This window comes from Salvelinus fontinalis, chromosome 2, assembly GCF_029448725.1.
Source record: "Salvelinus fontinalis isolate EN_2023a chromosome 2, ASM2944872v1, whole genome shotgun sequence".
In the NCBI taxonomy this organism is placed as follows: domain Eukaryota; kingdom Metazoa; phylum Chordata; class Actinopteri; order Salmoniformes; family Salmonidae; genus Salvelinus; species Salvelinus fontinalis.
The window spans coordinates 74,197,263-74,221,343 of NC_074666.1; the positions used below are offsets into that span (position 1 = coordinate 74,197,263).

General features: G+C 42.7%; 1 protein-coding gene across 1 annotated transcript in view; it reads right to left on the reverse strand.

Moving 5' to 3' along the window:
- LOC129825509 (Na(+)/H(+) exchange regulatory cofactor NHE-RF1-like) overlaps positions 1–23,170 on the reverse strand; it is a 34,621-nt gene extending 11,451 nt beyond the window's left edge. Inside the window, exon 1 of the mRNA XM_055885666.1 lies at positions 22,276–23,170. Within this exon, the coding sequence (XP_055741641.1) occupies positions 22,276–22,782 (507 nt within the window). The 5' untranslated portion in view covers positions 22,783–23,170. The remainder of the gene's footprint in view (positions 1–22,275) is intronic.
- Between the last annotated feature and the right edge of the window lie 911 nt (positions 23,171–24,081).

The window sequence follows — 24,081 nt, forward strand, 5'->3', positions numbered from 1 at the left end:
TAGATATCCCCTTCCATTTCCCTTTCCCTTCCTTCCCCTTCCCCTTCCCATATGTACAGTATGCTGATATGGTATAAAATGCAGTAATAAACTACATTTAAGACCATGACTCTGACATTGATGATCAAATCAGACTAAAATTACACCAGAGGAAGGAAAGGAGTCTGACAGAATATGAGGGTGTACAGAGCATGTGACTGGAGCTGTGTTAGTGTAGGGAGGACTGGGAGGGAGCCAGGAGGCATGGAGCCACTACCCCGGCCTGAGGAAGGGCCAGTTCCTGAGGGCCAGGCCCCTGTGTTGTGTGAGCCCAGTCATCCCAGTGAGCCCAGGGCAGGACAATAGCAGGCTGGGAGGTGAACCCTGTCCTACTGCCTCTCTGAGATGACAGGAAGACATAGCACTGTATTGTCATCCAGGAAAAAACTCGACCAAGTCCAGCTACTCCCATCCGTCGTTAAGAGAACACAAGTAGTGTCTTTTTTTAGTAAGGGGACCTTTTACAGAGTTTTACAAAGCCTCAGGGTATGTTCAAATGTAGGTGCGGCATTAAATACAGCACAGATATAAAACAGGAGCCAAACAAATGACACAATCATAATCAATGTCTCTCTGACCCAACAACCCCATACTCCCCCTATTGGCCAATATGATTATTGACGTAATCAGTTTTTCCAAATACACTTTTGAAGAGACTTTGATTGACACCTACAGTTGAAGTCGGAAGTTTACATACACCTTAGCCAAATACATTTAAACTCAGTTTTTCACAATTCCTGACATTTAATCCGAGTAAACATTCCCTGTTTTAGGTCAGTTAGGATCACCACTTTATTTTAAGAATGTGAAATGTCAGAATAATAGTAGAGAGAATTATTTCTTTCAGCTTTTATTTCTTTCATCACATTCCCAGTGGGTCAGAAGTTTACATACACTCAATTAGTATTTGGTAGCATTGGCTTTAAATTGTTTAACTTGCTTCCCACAATAAGTTGGGTGAATTTTGGTCCATTCCTCCTGACAGAGCTGGTGTAACTGAGTCATGTTTGTAGGCCTCCTTGCTCGCACACACTTTTTCAGTTCTGCCCACAAATGTTCTATAGGATAGAGGTCAGGGCTTTGTGATGGCCACTCCAATACCTTGACTTTGTTGTCCTTAAGCCGTTTTGACACAACTTTGGAAGTATGCTTGGGGTCATTGTCCATTTGGAAGTCCCATTTGCGACCAAGCTTTAACTTCCTGACTGATGTCTTGAGATGTTGCTTCAATATCCACAGATTTTTACTTCCTCATGATGCCATCTATTTTGTGAAGTGCACCAGTCCCTCCTGCAGCAAAGCACCCCCACAACATGATGCTGCCACCCCCGTGCTTCACGGTTGGGATGGTGTTCCTCGGCTTGCAAGCCTCCCCCTTTTAACCTCCAAACATAACGATGGTCATTATCACCAAACAGTACTATTTTTGTTTCATCAGACCAGAGGACAGTTCTCCAAAAAGTACGATCTTTGTCCCCATGTGCAGTTGCAAAACGTAATCTGTCTTTTTTTATGGCGGTTTTGGAGCAGTGGCTTCTTCCATGCTGAGCGGCCTTTCAGGTTATGTCGATATAGGACTCGTTTTAATGTGGATATAGATACTTTTGTACCTGTTTCCTCCAGCATCTTCACAAGGTCCTTTGCTGTTATTCTGGGATTGATTTGCACTTTTCGCACCAAAGTACGTTCATCTCTAGGAGACAGAACGCGTCTCCTTCCTGAGCGGTATGACGGCTGCGTGGTCCCGTGGTGTTAATACTTGTGTACTATTGTTCGTACAGATGAACGTGGTACCTTCAGGCGTTTGAAAATTGCTCCCAAGGATGAACCAGACTTGTGGAGGTCTACAATTTTCTTTCTGAGGTCTTGGCTGATTTCTTTAGAAATTCCCATGATGTCAAGCAAAGAGGCACTGAGTTTGAAGGCAGGCTTTGAAATACATCCACAGGTACACCTCCAATTGACTCAAATTATGTCAATTAGCTTATCAGAAGCTTCTAAAGCCATGACATAATTTCTGGAATTTTCCAAGCTGTTTAAAGGCACAGTCACCTTAGTTTACGTGAACTTCTGAACCACTGGAATTGTGATACAGTGAATTATAACTGAATTATAATCTGTCTGAAAACAATTGTTGGAAAAATGACTTGTGTCAAGCACAAAGTAGATGTCCTAACCGACTTGCCAAAACTATAGTTTGTCAACAAGAAATTTGTGGAGTGTTTAAAAAACGAGTTTTAATGACTCCAACCTAAGTGTATGTAAACTTCCGACTTCAACTGTATAATAGAGATTCTAGAATCCATCAGCCAATCACACACACACACACACACACACACACACACACACACACACACACACACACACACACACACACACACACACACACACACACACACACACACACACACACACACACACACACACACACACTACATCAAAGCGGAGCAGTCATGAATGACCAATAGCCTTTATCTTATGTAAGTTGATTGCAGTCTTAAGGAGGAGTAGAGTGCTGTATTAGCCAGTCCAATCAGTGAGTTAAAAAAAAGGGGGCAGGGGCAGGCTGCTGGGTGGAGTGCTGTCGTCACTGAGACTCAGAACGGAAGAAGGCTTTTGTTTAAGGATTCGCACACAAAGCCTTCCCCCTTCCAACGAGACACAGCCTCTCCTTCTGTGGAGTAGAGGTCCAGGAAAAGACAGGTTTCCTGAAGACTCCACCTGCTTCCCGCTTTCAGGAAGGGCCCAGGCAAAGCCCCTCCCCCACAACCCATACGGTCCCTCCATCTCAAGATGCAACAGCTTGAGAGCCAACTAGTCTATCATAAAGAGACTAGACTGTTCAGTAGACCATTCTTGCTGTCAAAGACAAATACTGATACTCTCTGAGACAACATCAATAACGCTGGGGCTGGCCAGAGCTTCAATGAGGCTCAACTGCCCCCTGAATTCATTCCATGTCTCTGTAGGAGGTTCTAGTCGGAGGAACAGAGTTGAACATGGCTAGGAGGATAGGGAGCAACAGGAGTGTGCCAAACACTGATCCTGCCAATCAGACTTAAGTTGAGTACCTCTGCATCTGATGAAACTGACAACCATCTTACATGTTAATCTGGTCTGATTCTCCTCCATGTTCTTCATACCAGACCTCCATATAAAATATACATTCCAAACTGTGACTAAATCAAAATCAACTGTCACAACATATTTATATAATAAATTAAGATAATAAATAATAAATACTTTAATAAGGATCAAACAAGTATATTTAGAGGGAAAGTAAAGGAAAGAAGACAAAATGGGAAAGTATGCAGGAAAAGCACATTAATTGGAACTTAATTCTCCCTGAGTAATTCTTGGTGTGGTCCCTCTATACCCGAAGGCCAAAGTCCTGGTTAAACTGAAAAAGCTGGTTACAGTGGCTTCTCTACTTCCTGTTTTTGGTATGAAATCTCTGTTTTGCTACATAATTAAACGCAAACTGCAAACTGTACACAACAAATGATTTTCCCTTCAAAATGAAGAAGAGCAACTGAGGGTGCAACTGCGTCCTACAAATTGAAGGCTTGAAACACGGGGTCATGAAAGGTCATGGTAGATAAGAAAAATACAGCATGGCTTGAGGATGTCCTTCTGGTATGTAGATCCCATTGACTGTCCACTGCACAAGTCTTACCACACATTTTACAGACGAGCACTAAGCACAGTGTCTGACAAGGACAGATCTGTTTTAGTCTAATTGGAGTGCTATTCCTCTTAAGGTGGATTTTGCAGAAATTGCTCCGTCATTTCCTGGTTGCTAAAATTCTAATAGCTAGTCCTGTCAGTCAATATAACAAAACAAGCAAGTATAGTGTAGAAAATCAGTGTACCATCGAAACCGAGGTGAGATATATTTTCCATAACCAAAAATATAGTATTTTAACTATTTGAAGCTGGTGTACAAAACCGAAAGTAAAAGTCCCAAAAATAAAATGTAAGAACAGGAAGCATAGAAATAGCGCACATAGAACATAATCTACCGCTTCTTAGACTTGCTTTCAATGAGAATGACATATCTATAGCTATCATTTCTATGTGCATTTGGACAGGTCTCCCAAAAAGTTACATATTGCAGCTTTAATAACAGACAGTCACAGCGGAACACAGCCAGGAAGGATGAGGTCAACTGGCCAACGTTGAGCGTCCCTGCCAACCAACAGAAAGGGACCATGGCAGGGTGGCTGGGATAACAGAAGACAGTTTGTGTCGGGAGCAGGGAAGAATCTCCGGGAGCGCACGGAATCTGTGGAATCTGCTGCACACACACAAACCAGGGCCTTCTCCTGAGGAGGAAACCGTGCTTCACTCCTACTGCATGTCCTGTGTGTGTGTGTGTGTGTGTGTGTGTGTGTGTGTGTGTGTGTGTGTGTGTGTGTGTGTGTGTGTGTGTGTGTGTGTGTGTGTGTGTGTGTGTGTGTGTGTGTGTGTGTGTGTGTGTGTGTGTGTGTGTGTGTGTGTGTGTGTGTGTGTGTACATTCAACCTCTCCACTGCAGGAAGGGAGTAACGCATGGAAGATACCATAAGAACAACAGTCACTTGCAGTGGTCAGCTTTTAAAACAGTCAGCCCAAAGAGACAGTTTTACAGTCACCCCTCCTGCACAATAGCTTGCGTCACATTCATTAGGCACTAAACGGGAGAAAACACAACCCAGCTTTGACAGAATATAGGGAATACCTATAGCAAATGCCATGGTGTGCTATTGGAAAAATTAGGGTGACTGTCTGTCTGCCTCTGTATTATAAAAGTCTCCCACATGAAACCAATATTTGTTTTAGATAAGCTTAGCCGTGACCTGAGTTCAGTCTCAGGTCAGAAATATTTGTCTAATCTTTTCACTCTTTATTTTGTTTTGAATGGTTCCCAGAACCTAGTTCTCTCTATCAAGACATAATAATTGGAGAATGTGGGAGAAGAACGCTGGAAAGTACGTCCAACTCGGGAAAGGAAGTTACTGGTTCCAAATTCCAAAAGTAAAGGGTTTGGTCATGGTAACCACTCAGGTGGGGGAAGATTACGGTGACCAACTATTACATAGTTAACATTCAATTCAATGCATTACATCATATTAAGCATATTAAGCTCTATCTTGTTTTAGGAAATGAACAATTCCTGTGCTAATCATATACTGTAAATAGGAATACCGTGTGCTACAACTCCTGAATAGTTGTTTCTAAGCCTTTACCTTAAACAACATGTTCCTTTAAAGCTCCCAGAGCTCTCACATATGGGCACTTTGTGCTCCAAACACGTTGAGTTCAGTGACCTCTCAGGAATATCCATGCTCTCATCTCTATCCCCCACACCTATATATATCTACATCACCTTGTGTTGACTTCTATATGAGGACGTTTCTAACAGGCATAATCTCTGGGGTCTGGGGTCCCACACAGGAACCTCATATCTCCAGTCAACTGAGAAGCAACACCTCATGAATAACAGTTAATACAGGGAGAGTAACTGGGACAACAGTTACAACACAGTTAGTATTAACATTCATGTGAATAAATGACAAGGTTTTGCATATCCTGAATCATCAGAAATAACCATACTAGTAAGCATTTTCAAAGCCAGAGAAAGTATTGTGCTTTGTGGACTATTTTAAATGCTTAGGCATAGATTTGACATACAGTGAGTGGAAGAGAATGGGTTCCTAGCTTTCCACATTCACTGGATGAAGATGACACAAACTTTTCTATCATGAGGGGAAGTACGCAGCACAGGAACTGCTACTTCTTTCCTGAAGCATACTCTTCCCTCTGTAGTCAACTTCCTCACATGCAAGAGAAATAAATACACAATATAGATACACACCCCTACACCTGCAGTCCCACTGGTTACAGCACTCACATCTACCACACAGAAGACCTAGAAACAACAAACAGCCATTTTCCATCCTGCCCACACATTGACTGACAATAATGAATTGGTTTGACTACGGTTCCAGTGTAAATTAGCGACGGTGTCTAATGGGTCTTTCTACATGCTGGTTACCGAAACCATCAAGCAAATGTGACAGCACTGTTTTATAGCTACGAGGATTTAGAGGCACACAGGCGTACAGAGGCTCATCCCTTTCTAAAGCTGTGACTTACAGTAAGTCAGTGGTCGGAGCTGTTCTGACAGGTCATTGGCTGTCACCAGGGAGAATGATAGAGGACTCTAGTGCCCGGAAAGCCCCTTTCGCAAGGGCAGCGCCATTGAGGACTTTCACCATTTTGAAGTTAAGGAAGGATCCCATAATTCCATCCAGGTCATCAGGTGGGACCTGAGCAAACATTCCAGAACTGCAAGTGACAGTAAATCACCAACCTTGGCTTTATACCTGTTCAGACAACACACTCTAGCTGCAGTATGCACTCTTTCAGTTTGTTTACCAACTCATTGAAGTAGTAGAAGAAGAAAACTGACTACTTCAAAATGGAGATGGCGTCAATGGCGCTGCCAGTGCGCTCACAGACACCATCATGGGAAAAGTCCTCTGTCATTCTCATGGAGGGACTCACTAACTCACTATATGGAGGTGACAGGAGGGAGGAGAAGCAGTACCTTACCAAGAACCATTTCTATCTTCTTTTTAGGGAAGAAAAAATATTGTGATCACCATCATCTGTGGCCGACGACTGTTGACACGTGGGCTCAACCAGAAGCCCTAGTTTCATATGAACAAGTGGAACACTTTCAGTATGACCGAACACATTAACAAACCTTGGGGTCTTACTTGAAACTGACTAAAAGCATTTGAGTCATAATTCAAAACCAGGCTTTCCCTGACTGCCAATTGTGCCAGATGTTTTACTATGGCCTGATGCAAAAATAGAACAGCCATCATGTCATCGTCATCCAGCCTAAGTCTAGGAAGGGGACCTTTGAAGCAGGTAGGTCATTGGAGAGAATGAGACTTAGCATCCTCTGGTTCACCCCATTTCTTCCTTCCTGCTACGTACCGGGCTTTCAATTGCATCTAACCTCAAGCCGAGACACACTTCTTCTCTCCGTTTGCCTACACTCAAAAAATGTGTATGATTATTATATCATTTTTTAAGAATATGAAACATAAACAAACATCAACAACATCACACCTACCCAGACCCACCTGCTCACACCCCCTTCTCCAGCATCCCTCTCATGGCCTCAAACTGCACCATCTTGTTTCTCTTCGTCACCCACGCACTTTCAACATTTAGATAATAAAGCAATTGACCTTTCCATTGTTTTAACGATGGAGGATTGGTTGATTTCCAGTTTTTAAGTATATACATTTTTTCAAGATGAGAAGAGAATTGTCCAACCCATTGGATATCTCACTACACCCCCATACGTCATGTCTTGAAATATGAAGACAGACGGATTAAAAGTAAATTTACATGGTAATACTTATGAAGGTCAACTTTCTAACTCCGCCCATAACTTCCAGATGTATAGCATTCCCAGAAGGCATGGATTATTGAGTCATTGTTAGATTTACAATTAATAAGACATGACTCTGCTGTTGTGCTGTAGAATGTGAATTTTGTCTGCATACACTCTACTGAGGGCCAGAAACCCACTGTAGGCCTAATGCACACACTAACTAACCAGCCTGAACATGCTAACAAACCAACACACACGCCAACAAGCGAACCTGTAAAAAGGTGCTATCTAGACCCTAAAAGGGTTCTTCGGCTGTCCCCATTGGAGAACCCTTTGTATAACCCTTTTTGGTACTAGGTAGACCCTTTTAGTTCCAGGTAGAACCCTTTTGGGTTCCACATAGAACCCTTTCCACAGAGGGTTCTACATGGAACCCAAAAGGGTTCTACCTGGAACCAAAAGGGGTTCTCCTATGGGAACAACTGAAGAACCCTTTTGGAACCCTTTTTTCTAAGAGTACAGTTTATCTACACACAACTGTTAACCCACATCATTAAGCCTGATATACTCAACTATCTGCAGCTGCTGGCGATGCTTCTTTCTTAATCTATCTCTTCTGAAAGTTACAGATTTGACAGCCCCCACCCAGAGCATGATATAACCCAGTTCACCATGACATATTACCCTCTCAGGAAGCAGTATATGCCAGATAAGGTACAGTATCACCACAGCTTCTGTTTAACTGGCACCACACAGCTGCAACACCTCAAACATTCTCCTGACAAAGAACTGCCACTAAAACTGACTGACCTTGTTTATACCTGGGATGCACAAACCAACCAAAATCACGCCTGGCAAAAAAGAATAACACTTATTTCACCATTTTGTAGCCGTTTTCAGTTCATACTTACCTGATATTAACCCATATTTACTATTTACTAAACCCCTGTCAAGAGAGCTTCACTGTCTCTTCAGCACCTATGTCAATGATTGACAGCAGAGATGGCATCCCATAAAAACCTGATCTGATGTGGAGAGCTGTAAAACACCATGATGAGCTCTAGTAAAATATCTCAAAGGTTAATGATCTCAGGCAATTTGCATCGTCCATCCTCTCATTCTCTTCCCCTGACCATATTTGACACAGAGGGTCTTTCTAATGGAACACTAAGGCAGCTGTCAAAGTCACCACCTCACCAGCTTGAAAAGAGCTTCATACACCATGCCAGCGGCTGCCACTCTGCCAGATGCCTGGTTAATATTTCCCCATGTGAAGCCAGTGGAGGACTGAAGTGGAACTACTGTGTATTGACCAGGACATCATCATACTGTCGCTGGGTAACGTGAGTCATTATTACTACACAATGCCAGGGTCTCTGAGTGACTCAACTACAGGGCAACATCCAGGGAAAAGACTCATGTTAAATCATGTTATTCTTAAGCAGTAAGGCCCGGGGGGGTGTGGTATATGGCCAATATACCATGGCTACGGGCTGTTCTTAAGCACGATGCGATGTGGAGTGCCTGGATACAGCCCTTAGCCGTGGCATATAGGCAATATATCACAAAAACCTGAAGTTCCTTATTGCTATTATAAAACTGGTTACCAACGTAATTATTGCATTGTCTGCCATACCCTTGGTGTACGGTCCGATGCATTCAGGGTTTGAACCCCCAGTTTATCATTCATGATAACGCCATACAAGAGATATTCTACTGCAGCTGTAATGGACAGAGAATGTGTCTTTTCCATGCTGCACATGGCTGCATTTTGTGCCATCGATAATGTCCAAAGTCTAGGCACCCTCCTTTGCCACGCGCCCCGCAAATCATCAACCCAGGCATTCCGCACGCACTCAGCCGGCCTCTATATACAATAGATCTGTCATGCAGTCAGTCCACTGCTACCGCCTGCTATCACAGCGACTTTTAAACAGGGCCTGTAACTCCTGGGGTTTTAATAAGTGGTAGAAAGCTGCGCAGCACCCCTTGATCAGGTGAAAGAATAACCTCAGAGATGACAAAGTCAAAAACTCCATGGTTACTCAGTGGAATAGGACAAATCCTTAGCCTCGTGACTGTCATGTGTAATTTTGACAAGAGCTTAGTTTAGTGACCCTTTCAAACCCCTATAGGGGAGAAAGTTAATAAGTTTCTGACTGACAAACTCACTGTTGTAAACCTGTTTTTTCAGTCAGTGTGGCAGGGGTGAACAATGCACTCTACTGTCCAGTGGTGTAAAGTACTTAAGTAAAGTACTTAAGTAAAAATACTTTACAGTATTACTTTAGTATTTTGGGGGGGGGGGGGGGTATTTACATTTTTGACAACTTTTATTTCACTACATTCCTAAAGAAAATAATGTACTTTTTACTCCATACATTTTCCTTGACACCCAAAAGTACTTTTTTATTTTTTTATGTTTTACAGGACTGAAAAAAATGTCCAACTCACTCACTTATCAAGAGAACATCCCTGGTCATCCCTACTGCCTCTGATCTGGCAGACTCACTAAACACAAATGCTTTGTTTGTAAATTATGTCTGAGTGTTTGCGTGTGCCTCTGGCTATCCGTAAAAAAATGGTGTGTAAATTGTGAAGTCTGGTTTGCTTAATATAAGGAATTATAAATGATTCATAGTTTTACTTTTGATACTTAAGTATATTTTAGCAATTACATTTACTTTTGATACTTAAGTATACTTAAAACCAAATACTTTTAGACTTTTATTCAAGTAATATTTTACTGGGTGACATTCATTTTCACTTGAGTCATTTTCTATTAAGGTATTTTAACTTTTACTCAAGTATGACAATTGGGTACTTTTTCCACCACTGCTACTGTCCACCTGCATTTGAAGTTGGAACAGACTGGGCACCTATGGGATGGCTCTGACAAGGGTTCGAATTCCAAGTCACTCGTAGTGGGTTTGCTAAAAATAGTAGACCATTGTCAATCACAACAATTATGGGGGATGCCCATGTTGATATTTGAACACAAATGGGTGGGTGTGCCCTGATTAGGTATTGAAGTGCCCGACATCCCCAGACATCCTTTTCATTCAAATCTCGAGTTCTGTCTCTTCTCAGGACACCTTTCCAAAGCAGCTGTTCCTCCTCCATCCCTATGGCTCTCTATCAGTGTGTTAGTATCAGTGTGTTAGTCCTACCCTATCAGGCACCAGGCCTGAGGAGTCAACATGGTTTATCTGTGAGGCCATGCTTCCTGTCTCTGACCTCCACCCAACGTGTTGCAGGCACACAAAATGTCTCCCACATCCAACTGAGCCCAGCCCCAGAGAACCTGTCACTGCACAGATTGACAGAGACAATGATGTAGATTAGATCATACTGCTAGCTCAGAGGGGAGAGGAAAAGGGCTAGGAAAGGATGAGAGGGATGAATAAGTGAAAGAGAACGTTGTAACATCCTGTGTGGCGTCATTCAGGCTGTGGATGGTCAACATGTGACAAACATTTGCTCACACTTTGCTGTCAGGCTGTAGTCAGCTTTGATAACATAACCAAGCTCACCAACACTGCAGAAACCAACATCATACAGGACTGTAGAATATATTATACCCCTGGCCTTTCATAACTCCATAGAATCCCTTTCAGACAGAACACGCACATTATAAACCCTCTGCCTGTATGTGTTGTATAGTCTGTCCTGGTCCTACTCTGTGGTGTCATCGCTGGGCGCAGGTGACGGAGAGTCTATTTCAGGGTACCAGAGTGTCACCCACCCACCCCTATCCTTGGAGGGTGCGGCCCTTTCTCTCATTGCGAAGGAGGGGTTATGAATCCTGAGGGGTATGGAATGAGAAATGGAATGTGACATTGTAGCATTCTCCCCTCTTGCATCCCAGGGGGCTCCCCTCCCCCTCGTGGGGTCCACCTCCACCCCATCCTGACCTGGCCCTGTGTCGAGGCCCTAACTGTAGGAGAGACGGTGGTGCTGCTCTTTTGGGCCAGAGTAACTCGTTCACTTCACTACAAACCCTCTACCATCCACTCTCTCTCTCTCACACACACACACACACACCGCTCCTCAGACAAAGCCACTGGGTCTCAGGAAGAGGGCCATGGTGGGTGTGAATGTATGGCCACAGTTCCACCCTGGGCCCCAGACAAGACTGGAGACAGAACACACTGAGCAGAGCCAGAAGTCCAGTGACCTGCAGTGAGGGACTTCCAATACACATCTCTGTCCATGTGTACTATTTTGTGCAGTAGATCTAAGGCCAAAATCACACAGTCTGTATGATACAAGTAAACCATTAGAGAAGTAGATGTACAGGACTGACCGTAGAGCCTAGAGGGGGTGTGTAAGACAGAGTTAGTTACATAATACACTCACAACCTCCTGAACTCTTACCTTCTACAAACAAATACACACGTATTTACACAAGTTGACACCACACACAAGTTGGCACAACACACACACACACACACACACACACACACACACACACACACACACACACACACACACACACACACACACTGACTGCACAGTACACAAATAAATGGATCCTTCTATTGAAACACAATGAATCCTGTGACCCTGTGCTTAGACCTCCACCCTGTCTGTCTTGTCATGTTGACCGTTTCCTCTGGAACACACTGCTCAACAAAGAGGAGGGAAGGAAAGGGTGACTCCCAAACATTCTCACACACACACACACACACATTCACATACAGACACACACACACGTGATTGAGCAAATACACATGAAGACAGACGCCCTACACGCGATCACACATCAAAAACAATGGGGTAATCGGTCTATATAAATGATATCCTGTAGTTCTCCAGTACCCCCAACAGCACACATTTTTGTTGTAGCCCCAGACAAACTCACCTCAACTCATTGAGGGCTTGATGATTAGTTGACAAGTTGAATCAGGTGTGCATGTCTGGGCTACAATAAAAAAGTGTACTGTTAGAGATAATGGAGGACTGGAGTTAACACTGTTCTAGTCTACCAGATTTGACCAAAGTTACAAGGAATGCCATCAACTACAGTAAGAGGTTTGACTTTGACTTAAACAGCCCACGTTTGTTAGCATGTTGTCCACTAGCAAGCTATCCTATTAGTTTGAACAACACTTTACTGTGTGTATACTGTAGACCAGGGGTACTCAACTCTTACCCTATGAGGTCCGGAACCTGTTGGTTTTCTGTTCTACCTGATCATTATTTGCACACACCTGGTGTCCCAGGTCTAAATCAGTCTCTGATTAGAACTATTGAAAAAAAATCTGTGGAACTGGCTTGAGGTCCAGAGTTGAGTTTGAGGGCTGTAGACTGTAGTAATTGTAGAGAAATGACAGTAATACAGACTAGGAGTTTTCATTGTGACTAGTAGAGGCAACCCATTGTGGAGAGAGCAGAAGAGGGGGAGGGGGTCTGTCTGACTCTCTCTACCTCCACCAACAATGACAGGAAACCAGCCTAAACTTTCTGGAGTCTATGTGCTGGCCAAGGCCCCAGGAAAAGATTCCCACAGAAGCAAGCTACGCTAATGAGATTTAAAGAGTTAGTCACAAACTAAGGTGTGGCTGCCCGTTTCCTAAAATATGTATTTTTATTTTACCTTTTATTTAACTAGGCAAGTCAGTTAAGAACAAATTCTTATTTTCAATGACGGCCTAGGAACAGTGGGTGAACTGCCTTGTTCAGGGGCAGAACGACAGATTTTTACCTTGTCAGCTCGGGGATTCGATCTTGCGCTAGTCCAACGCTCTAACCACTAGGCTACAGTAGGCTAAGCAAATCAGGCAAGTCAGTTAAGAACAAATTCTTATTTTACAATGACGGCCTACCCTCATAAGAGAAGTTCATGAAGAGTTTACATATTTTCTTTAAATTGCATAGGACAATGTTATTGAACAGCCATTGTTGATTGTATGGCATCAGCGTCTGGTTGAATAGTTGGTAAAGCTGACATAAATAATGTCAGGCTTTGTGTCGTAACTTGAACATGATGAGGTACACCCAGAGACTTGGTCTGAAATACATAACTCTAACTCAGTAAATAAACTATTACCCACTATAGGTCAATAATCAAACCCACTAAATAATCCACCAGGAATGCTTAAAGAAAAGCAATGGTTTCAAATATCTTTACGAATTGCTCGCTCCTTGGTCACCAGATTAAACCATTTAATTAAAGCCATTGTCAACCCACGCACTCCATTCTGTGGGAGATAAAACAATATAGAGAGAGAATCCTCCTACACAGTCACTAAAGTGGGATATTCCTATGCCTGAGGAACCATGTTTTGCTATAACAAAAGCCTCTCTCACTATGGCACATCACAAGGGCCAAAAAGCCTAGAGGCAGTGGGTGTGTCAGTGGTTGATCCATGCTCTTTAATAAGCAGCTTTTATATGAATGAGTAGATTACAGGCTTGGTATCTGGTAGAAACCTGGTGGAAACAGACAGACAGCCAACTGGCATATGCCTACAGGCCTGTCTGCATGTTACTGCTCTCCAGGCAAAGTCTCTATGCTACTGTTCTCTACAGACTTCCTCCAAGACATGGAATACACACAACGGCCCCTCCCTGAACAGCACAACTCTCTGCCTACTAGTCACAGTTGATTTCATCTGACACACGGAGGACTCTTTCTCTCCTGTAATTTGCCTTTAAAAACAGGTTTATGTAACCAGGCAGTCATTCATGAGGACTCCAGAAACACCAAGCTGACTGGCTGGCTGGCATCCTCCTCAGTCTCCCAGTGGAATCTCAATGGACCAAAGCCTCTCGGTTGATGTGGGCTTTCCTCAAAAGCAAATGGAGGGAATTAGGTACCTCACGCACACAAAATAATAACAACACAAACAGATAAGATAGATACTGTGGATAGAAAATAAACTTAGAGGCTCAACTCAAGGCATGCATCACACCCTTATTTTCATATTTTATCAGATGTTTAGAGTGGCTTTAATGACAGATCCCATAGGATCCAGCCAGTATGACAAGAGGAACCTAAATCTATTAACGGTGTAATAAGGGCAGACAAAATATAACCTGTTGTGACTTGTGTGCTGGTTTACTGCATCCCTCCCCACTCCACTGCATTTTACAATGGGAGTTACATTTTACTACAGGGAAAACAGAGAAAGACCTTTGAATCCAATGGCTTGTTGTGTGTGCAGTGGCCACTTAAATGGCTATCAGAGAAGGAATAGACAATCAAACTCAGAGTGCTGGAAAGATTATCTCTGTCCTTGGTTTCTAACAACAGAGAAGACTGCAATTCCTGATTGCATTCAAAACGTTCCATCTCTACTTTCCTCCTCTCCATTGCTTCACACCCCTGTTTCTCACTTTGCCTCTCACACACACAGACCAACACTCAACATGGATAGCACACACCACATCAGTGTAACCAAGGCAACTCCTTCTTGGTTTCCGAAGAGGGCGTTCCTCTTGGTCCCTTTTGTTTTTCTTCAAAGACAGGGACAGGCAGTTGCTAAAGACGTCAGTGAGACTGCTAAACCAACATGCACCACCCAGGCCATGTGTGTGTGTGTGTGTGTGTGTGTGTGTGTGTGTGTGTGTGTGTGTGTGTGTGTGTGTGTGTGTGTGTGTGTGTGTGTGTGTGTGTGTGTGTGTGTGTGTGTGTGTGTGTGTGTGTGCGTGCGTGCGTGCGTGCGTGCGTGCGTGCGTGCGTGCGTGCGTGCGTGCGTGCGTGCGTGCGTGCGTGCGTGCGTGCGTGCGTGCGTGCGTGCGTGCGTGCGTGCGTGCGTGCGTGCGTGCGTGCGTGCGTGGTGTGTGTGTGTGTGTGTGTGTGTGTGTGTGTGTGTGTGTGTGTGTGTGTAATGTCACACTGACTGCATGGGCCAGAGTAGAGGAATACCGGACAGGATGCAGGCAGAAAATTCCTGGAACATAGTAATATGGTCTAAGCCTGAGTTGTGTCACTGCCAGTGTTCATATATATAGGCTTACCACTTATGATCTTCTCAACCTTCAAGCATTAAAGCAGTAGGTTGAGTTTCTTTAAAGGTCCAAAGACACCGTTTATATCTCAATATCAAATCATTTCTGTGTAACAATGAAGTAACTTACTGGGATTATTTTTAACCATTTTAATTGAATACAAACAAAAATAGCTTCTTAGTAAAGAGCAATTTCACAAGCAATAATTTTGCTCGGAATGCTGTCAATAACATCTGAAATCTAGCTGTTATTGACAGAGAGGATTAGACCTCTCTTTCTTATTGGTATATTAACTAATTTACCATCTGGTACTGTCACCAGGCAGGCCAAAACTCCATCCCACCAAAACAGGCTGTAATTTCAGGTGGTCTTTTTAAACAGCTCTTACACTAAAAGGGCATCATCATCATTTTCACAAATACACAGTATTATTCCAACCTCATAGTGTGGAAATATATCTAAAACAGATCAAAATCACATTTTTGCCTGCACTGGGCCTTTAAACTGTCAAGTAATGTATTCTCTCTAACTATTTCATTTAGAAAGCAAGCAAACACACTAGAAACCAGGGAAACATTAAATGTCCAATATGAAAACTATAATTCAACCAATGAAATATGAGCGGTACAGAAGTGGGCTTGTTTGTTCATGGAACACTTCCTTCTGATGTGCCTACCAGTGTTAACTATAATACCACAACTCCATTAGACCATCTGGGTGAGTTTGAAAGTAAACAGAGGAACAATCGGTGTGTATTTCTAAGACAAACAACATAATTGCGGCTGTTTTTCTATGGTGCTTGAGTACTTTTACAGGACCTGTAGATACTCTCCAAGTGAGGGTCATTTACAGTAATACATTTACATGAACATTAATACACAGTACATTGTTTCCATGAGCTTCAATGGCTCTAGTCTATAGAGTTAACTAATGTGCTATTGTGGTCTGATGTACTGTAACATGTTCAGCTGTTGAGGGGATCTGATAGATTGTTCAACATTGCACAACAGTATTTCTGTGCCTTTATGTGGCACAAGTCCTCTACCTTCCACAGTAATGTCTGTCACCGGGCCCTTGACTGGGCCTCTGCCTTGTAGTGTTAACACACAGCACTGATAAGAGATGAGGCAGACGCAGCATTTAACTACCCTGCAGACACAGAGTCACAGCCAGGACACAGCAGGGCCTATAGGTGGGGTGGATTTGCTGTGTTTTTGGATATTGGGATGAAACATGGAAGTTAAGGGTGAGGGAAACAGGGTTCTCATAAGGTTTCTTAGATGACCCCCATTACCTTCCCTGCAAGTTCAGAGATTAAACCCTGTTGGAAATTCTGCTCTTAATATTGATTCATTTAATGAGAGCACAGGGGGTAACTCCTTTATTGGAAGTGTAATGCTGGAGGAGTTTCAGTCACAAACATGTCAACTGTATCGGTACATGTACACATAGTATACACAGGATATGCAGGATGTATAGGAGCCCCTCGAGCAGCCCATGAGGTGCTGCACATGTGTCTGGCTGGCTGCATCTTATCCAACACATGAGTGGGCTGGTCATGGCTGGGCACTGCAGGGTAGTGAGACTGTTGTTTAGACTGTTATGGTAGCAAATCACTGAGCAGTGAGATTCACTCTCAACTCCACATTGGAACACAAACACCCAAACAGACAGTGCAGTGTCAGTGAAGAAGTCTGGGTTATTACGTCACAGCAATAGAGGATCCAGAGAGAGGGGCTGAGAGGGGCTGGGAGAACCCCAGGGGTAAACATCCGGGACACGGCGGGGGGCACAGATGTTTTGGAGTGCCCCTCTTTTCTTCAGTGTTTGAATGAACCCACGTCATGTGCATGGTGTTAGTTAGAGGGTATTAAGAGGATGTGAAGACTAAATGTTGTCCCTTAAAGAATAAATAAAGTTAGAAACAGATATTGAACAATGTGAGGAGCATTTGAAGAGTTGATTTATCCACAATTTTTATGTGTGTTTGTTGTGTTTTTTTTCACTAGAAATTATTGCATATTGGTACCTTCATGTATGTGTCAAATATTACTGTTCTCAGATTTAAATTTTTTTATAGAATATTCAAATGTGTTATTTAGAAAACGCTATACAGTCATGGCCAAAAGTTTTGAGAATGACACAAATATTAATTTCCACAAAGTGTCAAAGGCTTTTATTGACAATTACATGAAGTTGATGCAAAGAGTCAATATTTGCAGTGTTGACCCTTCTTTTTCAAGACCTCTGCAATCCGCCCTGGCATGCTGTCAATTAACTTCTGGGACACATCCTGACTGGTGGCAGCCCATTCTTGCATAATCAATGCTTGGAGTTTGTCAGAACTTGTGGGTTTTTGTTTGTCCACCCGCCTCTTGAGGATTGACCACAAGTTCTCAATGAGATTAAGGTCTGGGGAGTTTCCTGGCCATGGACCCAGAATATCGATGTTTTGTTCCCCGAGCCACTTAGTTATCACTTTTGCCTTATGGCAAGGTGCTCCATCATGCTGGAAAAGGCATTGTTCATCACCAAACTGTTCCTGGATGGTTGGGAGAAGTTGCTCTCGGAGGATGTGTTGGTACCATTCTTTATTCATGGCTGTGTTCTTAGGCAAAATTGTGTGTGAGCCCAATCACTTGGCTGAGAAGCAACCCCACACATGAATGGTCTCAGGATGCTTTACTGTTGGCATGACACAGGACTGATGGTAGCGCTCACCTTGTCTTCTCCGGACATGCTTTTTTCTGGATGCCTCAAACAATCGGAAAAGGGATTCATCAGAGAAAATGACTTTACCCCAGTCCTCAGCAGTCCAATCCCTGTACCTTTTGCAGAATATCAGTCTGTCCCTGATGTTTTTCCTGGAGAGAAGTGACTTCTTTGCTGCCCTTCTTGACACCAGGCCATTTTCCAAAATTCTTCACCTCACTGTGCGTGCAGATGCACTCACACCTGCCTGCTGCCATTCCTGAGCAAGCTCTGTACTGGTGGTGTCCCGATCCCGCAGCTGAATCAACTTTAAGAGACGGTCCTGTCGCTTGCTGGACTTTCTTGGGCGCTCTGAAGCCTTCTTCACAACAATTGAACCGCTCTCCTTGAAGTTCTTGATGATCCGATAAATAGTTGATTTAGGTGCAATCTTACTGGCAGCAATATCCTTGCCTGTGAAGCACTTTTGTGCTAAGCAATGATGACGGCACGTGTTTCCTTGCAGGTAACCATGCTTGACAGAGGAAGAACAATGATTCCAAGCACCACCCTCCTTTTGAAGCTTCCCGTCTGTTATTCGAACTCAATCAGCATGACAGAGTGATCTCCAGCCTTGTCCTCGTCAACACTCACACTTGTGTTAACGAGAGAATCACTGACATGATGACAGCTGGTCCTTTTGTGGCAGGGCTGAGATGCAGTGGAAATGTTTTTGGGGGATTCAGTTCATTTGCATGGCAAAGAGGGACTTTGCAGTTAATTGCAATTCATCTGATCACTCTTCATAACATTCTGGAGTATATGCAAATTGCCATCATACAAACTGAGGCAGCAGACTTTGTGAAAATTAATATTTGTGTCATTCTCAAAACTTTTGGCCACGACTGACACTGTTTGACTGACACTGCCACGACTGACACTGTTTGTAAACTGTGTATTTGACTGTGATATACAGTGATCCCTCGCCACTTCGCGGTTCACTTATCGCGGATTCGCTATTTCGCGGATTTTCATAATGCATTTTTTTTTTTTTTTTGGTGCATTGTGCTCTGCATTCTGATTCGCTAAAAACTCACTCCCGCTTCTTGTATCAAAACATGCTACGAATTGTGCTATCATTTTGTCGTCCCGTGCAGTTATGTGTACGTACATAAAACAGCTTGGCAAATTTACATTAAATTGGCCAAATTATCTTGTAATTTCGAACATCTCCTAAACCCATAATGTCGACGAAACGCTCTGAAGAGCAGTGAAACGGCCTACACATGAGTCACTGTATTTGTATACATGTAATAGTTGCTAATTGTAAAAAAAAAAAAGTTTTCTATTTCGCGGATTTCACTTATCGCGGGTCATTTTCGGAACGTAACCCCCGCGATAAACGAGGGATACCTGTAGTGCCTTCTGAAAGAATTCACACCCCTTGACTTTTTCCACATTTTGTTGAGTTACAAAATGGTATTAAAATTGATTGAATTGTCTTTTTTGTCAACGATCTACACAAAATACTCTAATGTCAAAGTGGAAGAAAAATCCTAAAATTTGTACAAAGAAAATATGAAAAATAAAACAAGAATATATCTTCATTAGATAAGTATTCAAACCACTGAGTCAATTTATTTTAGAATCACCTTTGGCAGCGATTACAGCTGTCAGTCTTTCTGGGTAATTCTCTAAGAGCCTTCCACACCTGGATTGTGCAACATTGGCCCATTATTTTCAAAATTCTTCAAGCTCAATGATTGGTGATCATTGCTAAACAACCATTGTCAGGTCTTGCCATAGATTTTCAAGCAGATTTAAGTAACTCAGGATTTAAGCCACTCAGGAATATTCACTGTCTTCTTGGTAAACAATTCCAGTGTAGATTTGGCTTTGTGCTGTAAGGTTATCGTCCTGCTGAAATGTGAATTAATCTCCCAGTGTCTGGTGGAAAGCAGACTGAACTACATTTCCTCCAGGATTTTGCCTGTGCTTATCTCCATTCCCTTTCTTTTTTTATCCTGAAAAACTGCCCGGTCCTTAACGATTACAAGCATACCCATAACATGATGCAGCCACCACTATGCTTGAAAATATGGAAAGTGGTACACAGTAATGTGTCGTATTGGATTTGCTCCAAACATAACAGTTTATTCAGGACAAAAAGTTGCTTTGTCACATTTTTTGCAGTATTACTTTAGTGCCTTGCTGAAAACCGAATGTATGTTTTGGAAAATTGTTATTCTGTACGGGGTTTCTTCTTTTGACTCTGTCAGTTAGGTTAGTATTGTAGAGTAACTACAATGTTTCTGATCCATCCACGGTTTTCTCCTATCACAGCCGTTCAACTCTGTAACTGTTTTAAAGTCACCATTGCCGTCCTGGTGAAATCCCTGAGTGGTTTCCTTCCTTTCCGGCAACTGAGTTAGGAAGGATGCCTGTATCGTTGTAGTGACTGGGTGTATTGATACACCATCCAACATGTAACTTCAACATTGTAACTTCACAATGCTCAAAGGGATATTCAATGTCTGCTTTTACATTTTTTACCAATAGGTGACCTTCTTTGCGATGCATTGGAAAACCTCCCTGGTCTTTGTGGTTGAATCTGTGTTTGAAATTCACTGCTCGACTGAGGAACCTTACAGTACTTGTATGTGTGGGGTACAGAGATGAGGTAGTAATTCTAAAATAATGTTTAACACTATTATTGCACACAGAGTGAGTCCATGCAACTTATTATGTGACTTGTTAAACAAATGTTTACTCCGGAACTTATTTAGGCTTGTCATAACAAAGGTGTAGAATAATTACTGACTCAAGAAATGTCAGCTTTTAATTTTTTATTAATTTGTAAAAAAAAATCTAAAAACATAATTCCACTTTGACATTATGGGGTAACGTGTATAAGCCAGTGACAACAAATCTAAACTAAATCCATTTTAAATGCAGGCTGTAAAACAACCAAATGTGGAATAAGTCAAGGGGTGTGAATACTTTCTGAAGGCGCTGCACTAACTGTATGTTGCTCTCGATAAGACGAATAAAATTTCCAATCTAAACGTTTTACATACAGATCTCATATAATAAAAATAACTCAATTAAATATTGATGTCACAAATGTATAATTTGTTCAGTTCTTTAATAAACAAAATGTTATTTGTTAAATTTCACTGTGTAAAACCTAGCAGAACTACTTATTTCTCTGAGAGTGACACGGATATATAGCGTTTTGCTAAAAAAAAAATGTAAAGCTAATTTATCCCTCTGAAATGAATAGATTTTTTTAAATACACGTCTGTCAATGAACAACCTCATGACATGATGAGATAGTGAAAAAACACACCAATCTCTTTCATAAGTTATTTAAACAATAAAAGCTACTTTACCAACATTTCTGAAAATGGATATATAGCATTTTAGAATGAAACTCTTCATTTGTTTTCATAGACAGCGGGAGGTCATAATCAAGGACTAAGAACTGTATTTTCATTTGTTTCTTGTTTTCAATTGTGGGTGCATTACATTGCGAGTCATGAAAACATAAAGACGCCAGAAATATGTTCGATGTGGTGTGTTCAAAGATATCTGCTTCAGTAAACTTCAAATTCTTTCTCTTCAACCCCAATGTCAAGTGTCAGTTCTTTTTCAAAACTCAGAAAAACAACACAAACAATGTTGTTGCCCTTTCCCACAAATGTGTGTGGTGTGCAGCTTCACTGTCAAATTAACTTGACCTCGAGGCTGAAACAGGCTGTTTGTCCTTCCTCTCTTATACCCCCCCCCCCCCCTATACCCCCCCCCCACCACCCACAACAAATGTGCAGCCAACTGACTCGCCTACAACCTGCTATCTCTGCCAAAACTGCTACAATGAAGAGAGTGGGAATATTGGGCTTTGCAGCTGACCATATTCATTGTTATTTTCACAGTGCACTTATACAACAGGAGACTGAAAAGTTAAAATAATGTAATTACATTGCTGGTGAATAAATGGATGAATAAAAAAACCATCTCTTTCGTTTAATTGAAATCCCTAGGACAGTGTCAGTGGTACTATTACGCAAACTGTAACTGAATCTGTAGTGTATATTTGCAGAATATAGCTTACTGTGACCACCTTTGGCTACATCAATGACCCAAAATAAGAATTTCATTGATTATTCAGGTTTTGCACTTTGGCACACTCACCTTCTCAGAGTTGATGCTCAGCTTTTTCTCAACATGGCTATGGAGCTCTACGTGGCCATGGAGCTCTCCGTTATTTTCCGGGATGGGTGTGGATTCTCTCGGTGTCCCGCATGGTGTCCCGTTCTCCTTAACGTCTTCGCTTTCTGACTCGTCGTCGCTGGGTAAAGGAATGCGCTCCGTGACATATTCTTTGAGACACTTCATCTTGTGTTTTTTCAACAGTTGCTCAGTGTCCTGGTCGACAACAATGAGCTCGAGCTGGCCCACGGTGGCTCTTATCCGGGACACAACCTGTTGATGGCTCTCGCTCTCCACGTTCTCTCCGTTCACGAACACTAGTCGGTCCCCCGCGCGAATCCCAGAAGTTTCAGACGGACTGTCGGGCTCCACAAGCCGTATGAACTGCCCGGTCTTACCCTTCTCACCATGGAGATGGAACCCATAACCATTGTCTCCTTTCTCCAGCAGGCAGAGTCTTGGACGATTATCTTCGCTTTTGCTGGGCATTGTTTCTGCTATTTATTTCACCAATTCAACCCGTTTCTTGTGAGAATGATCGTTCACTAGCTGGAAGTTGCCAAGTAAACTCAGTTTGGGATGCTGAGCACGAGTGGTACCCGTCAACAGGAATCTCTCTACCGTTCTCAAGGAAGAGCGCCTGGCATCCAATCGGTCTGTTTATGAGGCGCCGTCCGTGGTGACTGGATGTCACCCGCAGTCGCAACTCACTTTCAAAGCAACTCCTAAACGTTGTGCATACAGGGGATGTATGCCAACCCGAGATGTGTCGCCAAAACCTGAAGAGCTACTAACTATATGTATGAGTTGACTTTTCCCCAAAACTCTATTCTCTAATCTGACACTGAATTAAACTCAGTAGACAACTTTATAAAAGTCAGTGACGTAGGTGGAGACAACAGATAGTAACACCAATCACTACTCAAATACCCCAGGAGGAGGGAGGCGCATAAATTAATGGGGCATGCATGCTATTGGCCGTAATGATCGACAAGTGTATGCGCAAAAATGATTGCCGCTACTGCGCTGCTGCCATGTTGTGACAAATGCATGTGGTCCTTCTGTAAACATATGGTACTGTATCACAGGAGGTTGGTGGTACGGTATCAACAACATCAAACATATGGTTTCCAGGTGTTTGATGCCATTCTATTCGCTCAGTTCCAGCCATTATTATGAGCCGTCTTCCCCTCAGCAGCCTCCACTGTACTGCATATTCCTGATGTTGAAATATGTTTTATACTTATAGATTACAAATATTATGCTCAGGAGAAGACATATGCATTTGCTCCTTCTCTCTCCCTCCCCCTCACTCTATGTATGTCTGTCTCAGTGAGAACACACACTCACTGACAGACAGACAGAAACTATTCTGAATAGGCCTACCTCACCACTCTGCAATTCTGAAGAAATGCAAACCTATATGTAACAGTTTAACTTTATGGCGTCCCCTCACCATGACCCGGGCGCGAATCAGTGACCCTCTGCACACATCAACAACAGTCACCCACGAAGCATCGTTACCCATCGCTCCACAAAGGCCACGGCTTTTGCAGAGTAAGGGGAACCACTACTTCAAGGTCTCAGAGCAAGTGACGTCACAGATTGAAAAGCTATTAGCGCGCACCACCGCTAACTAACTAGCCATTTCACAACGGTTACATATATGTGGAAGGAAGGGTCCTAGACCCTCTTTGAGAAATGCTCTATTACATCATCACTATCACTAAAACGGCAAGGACCTCACTGACCCAAAACCACAGCAGAGTTGTTACTTCTCTATACTGG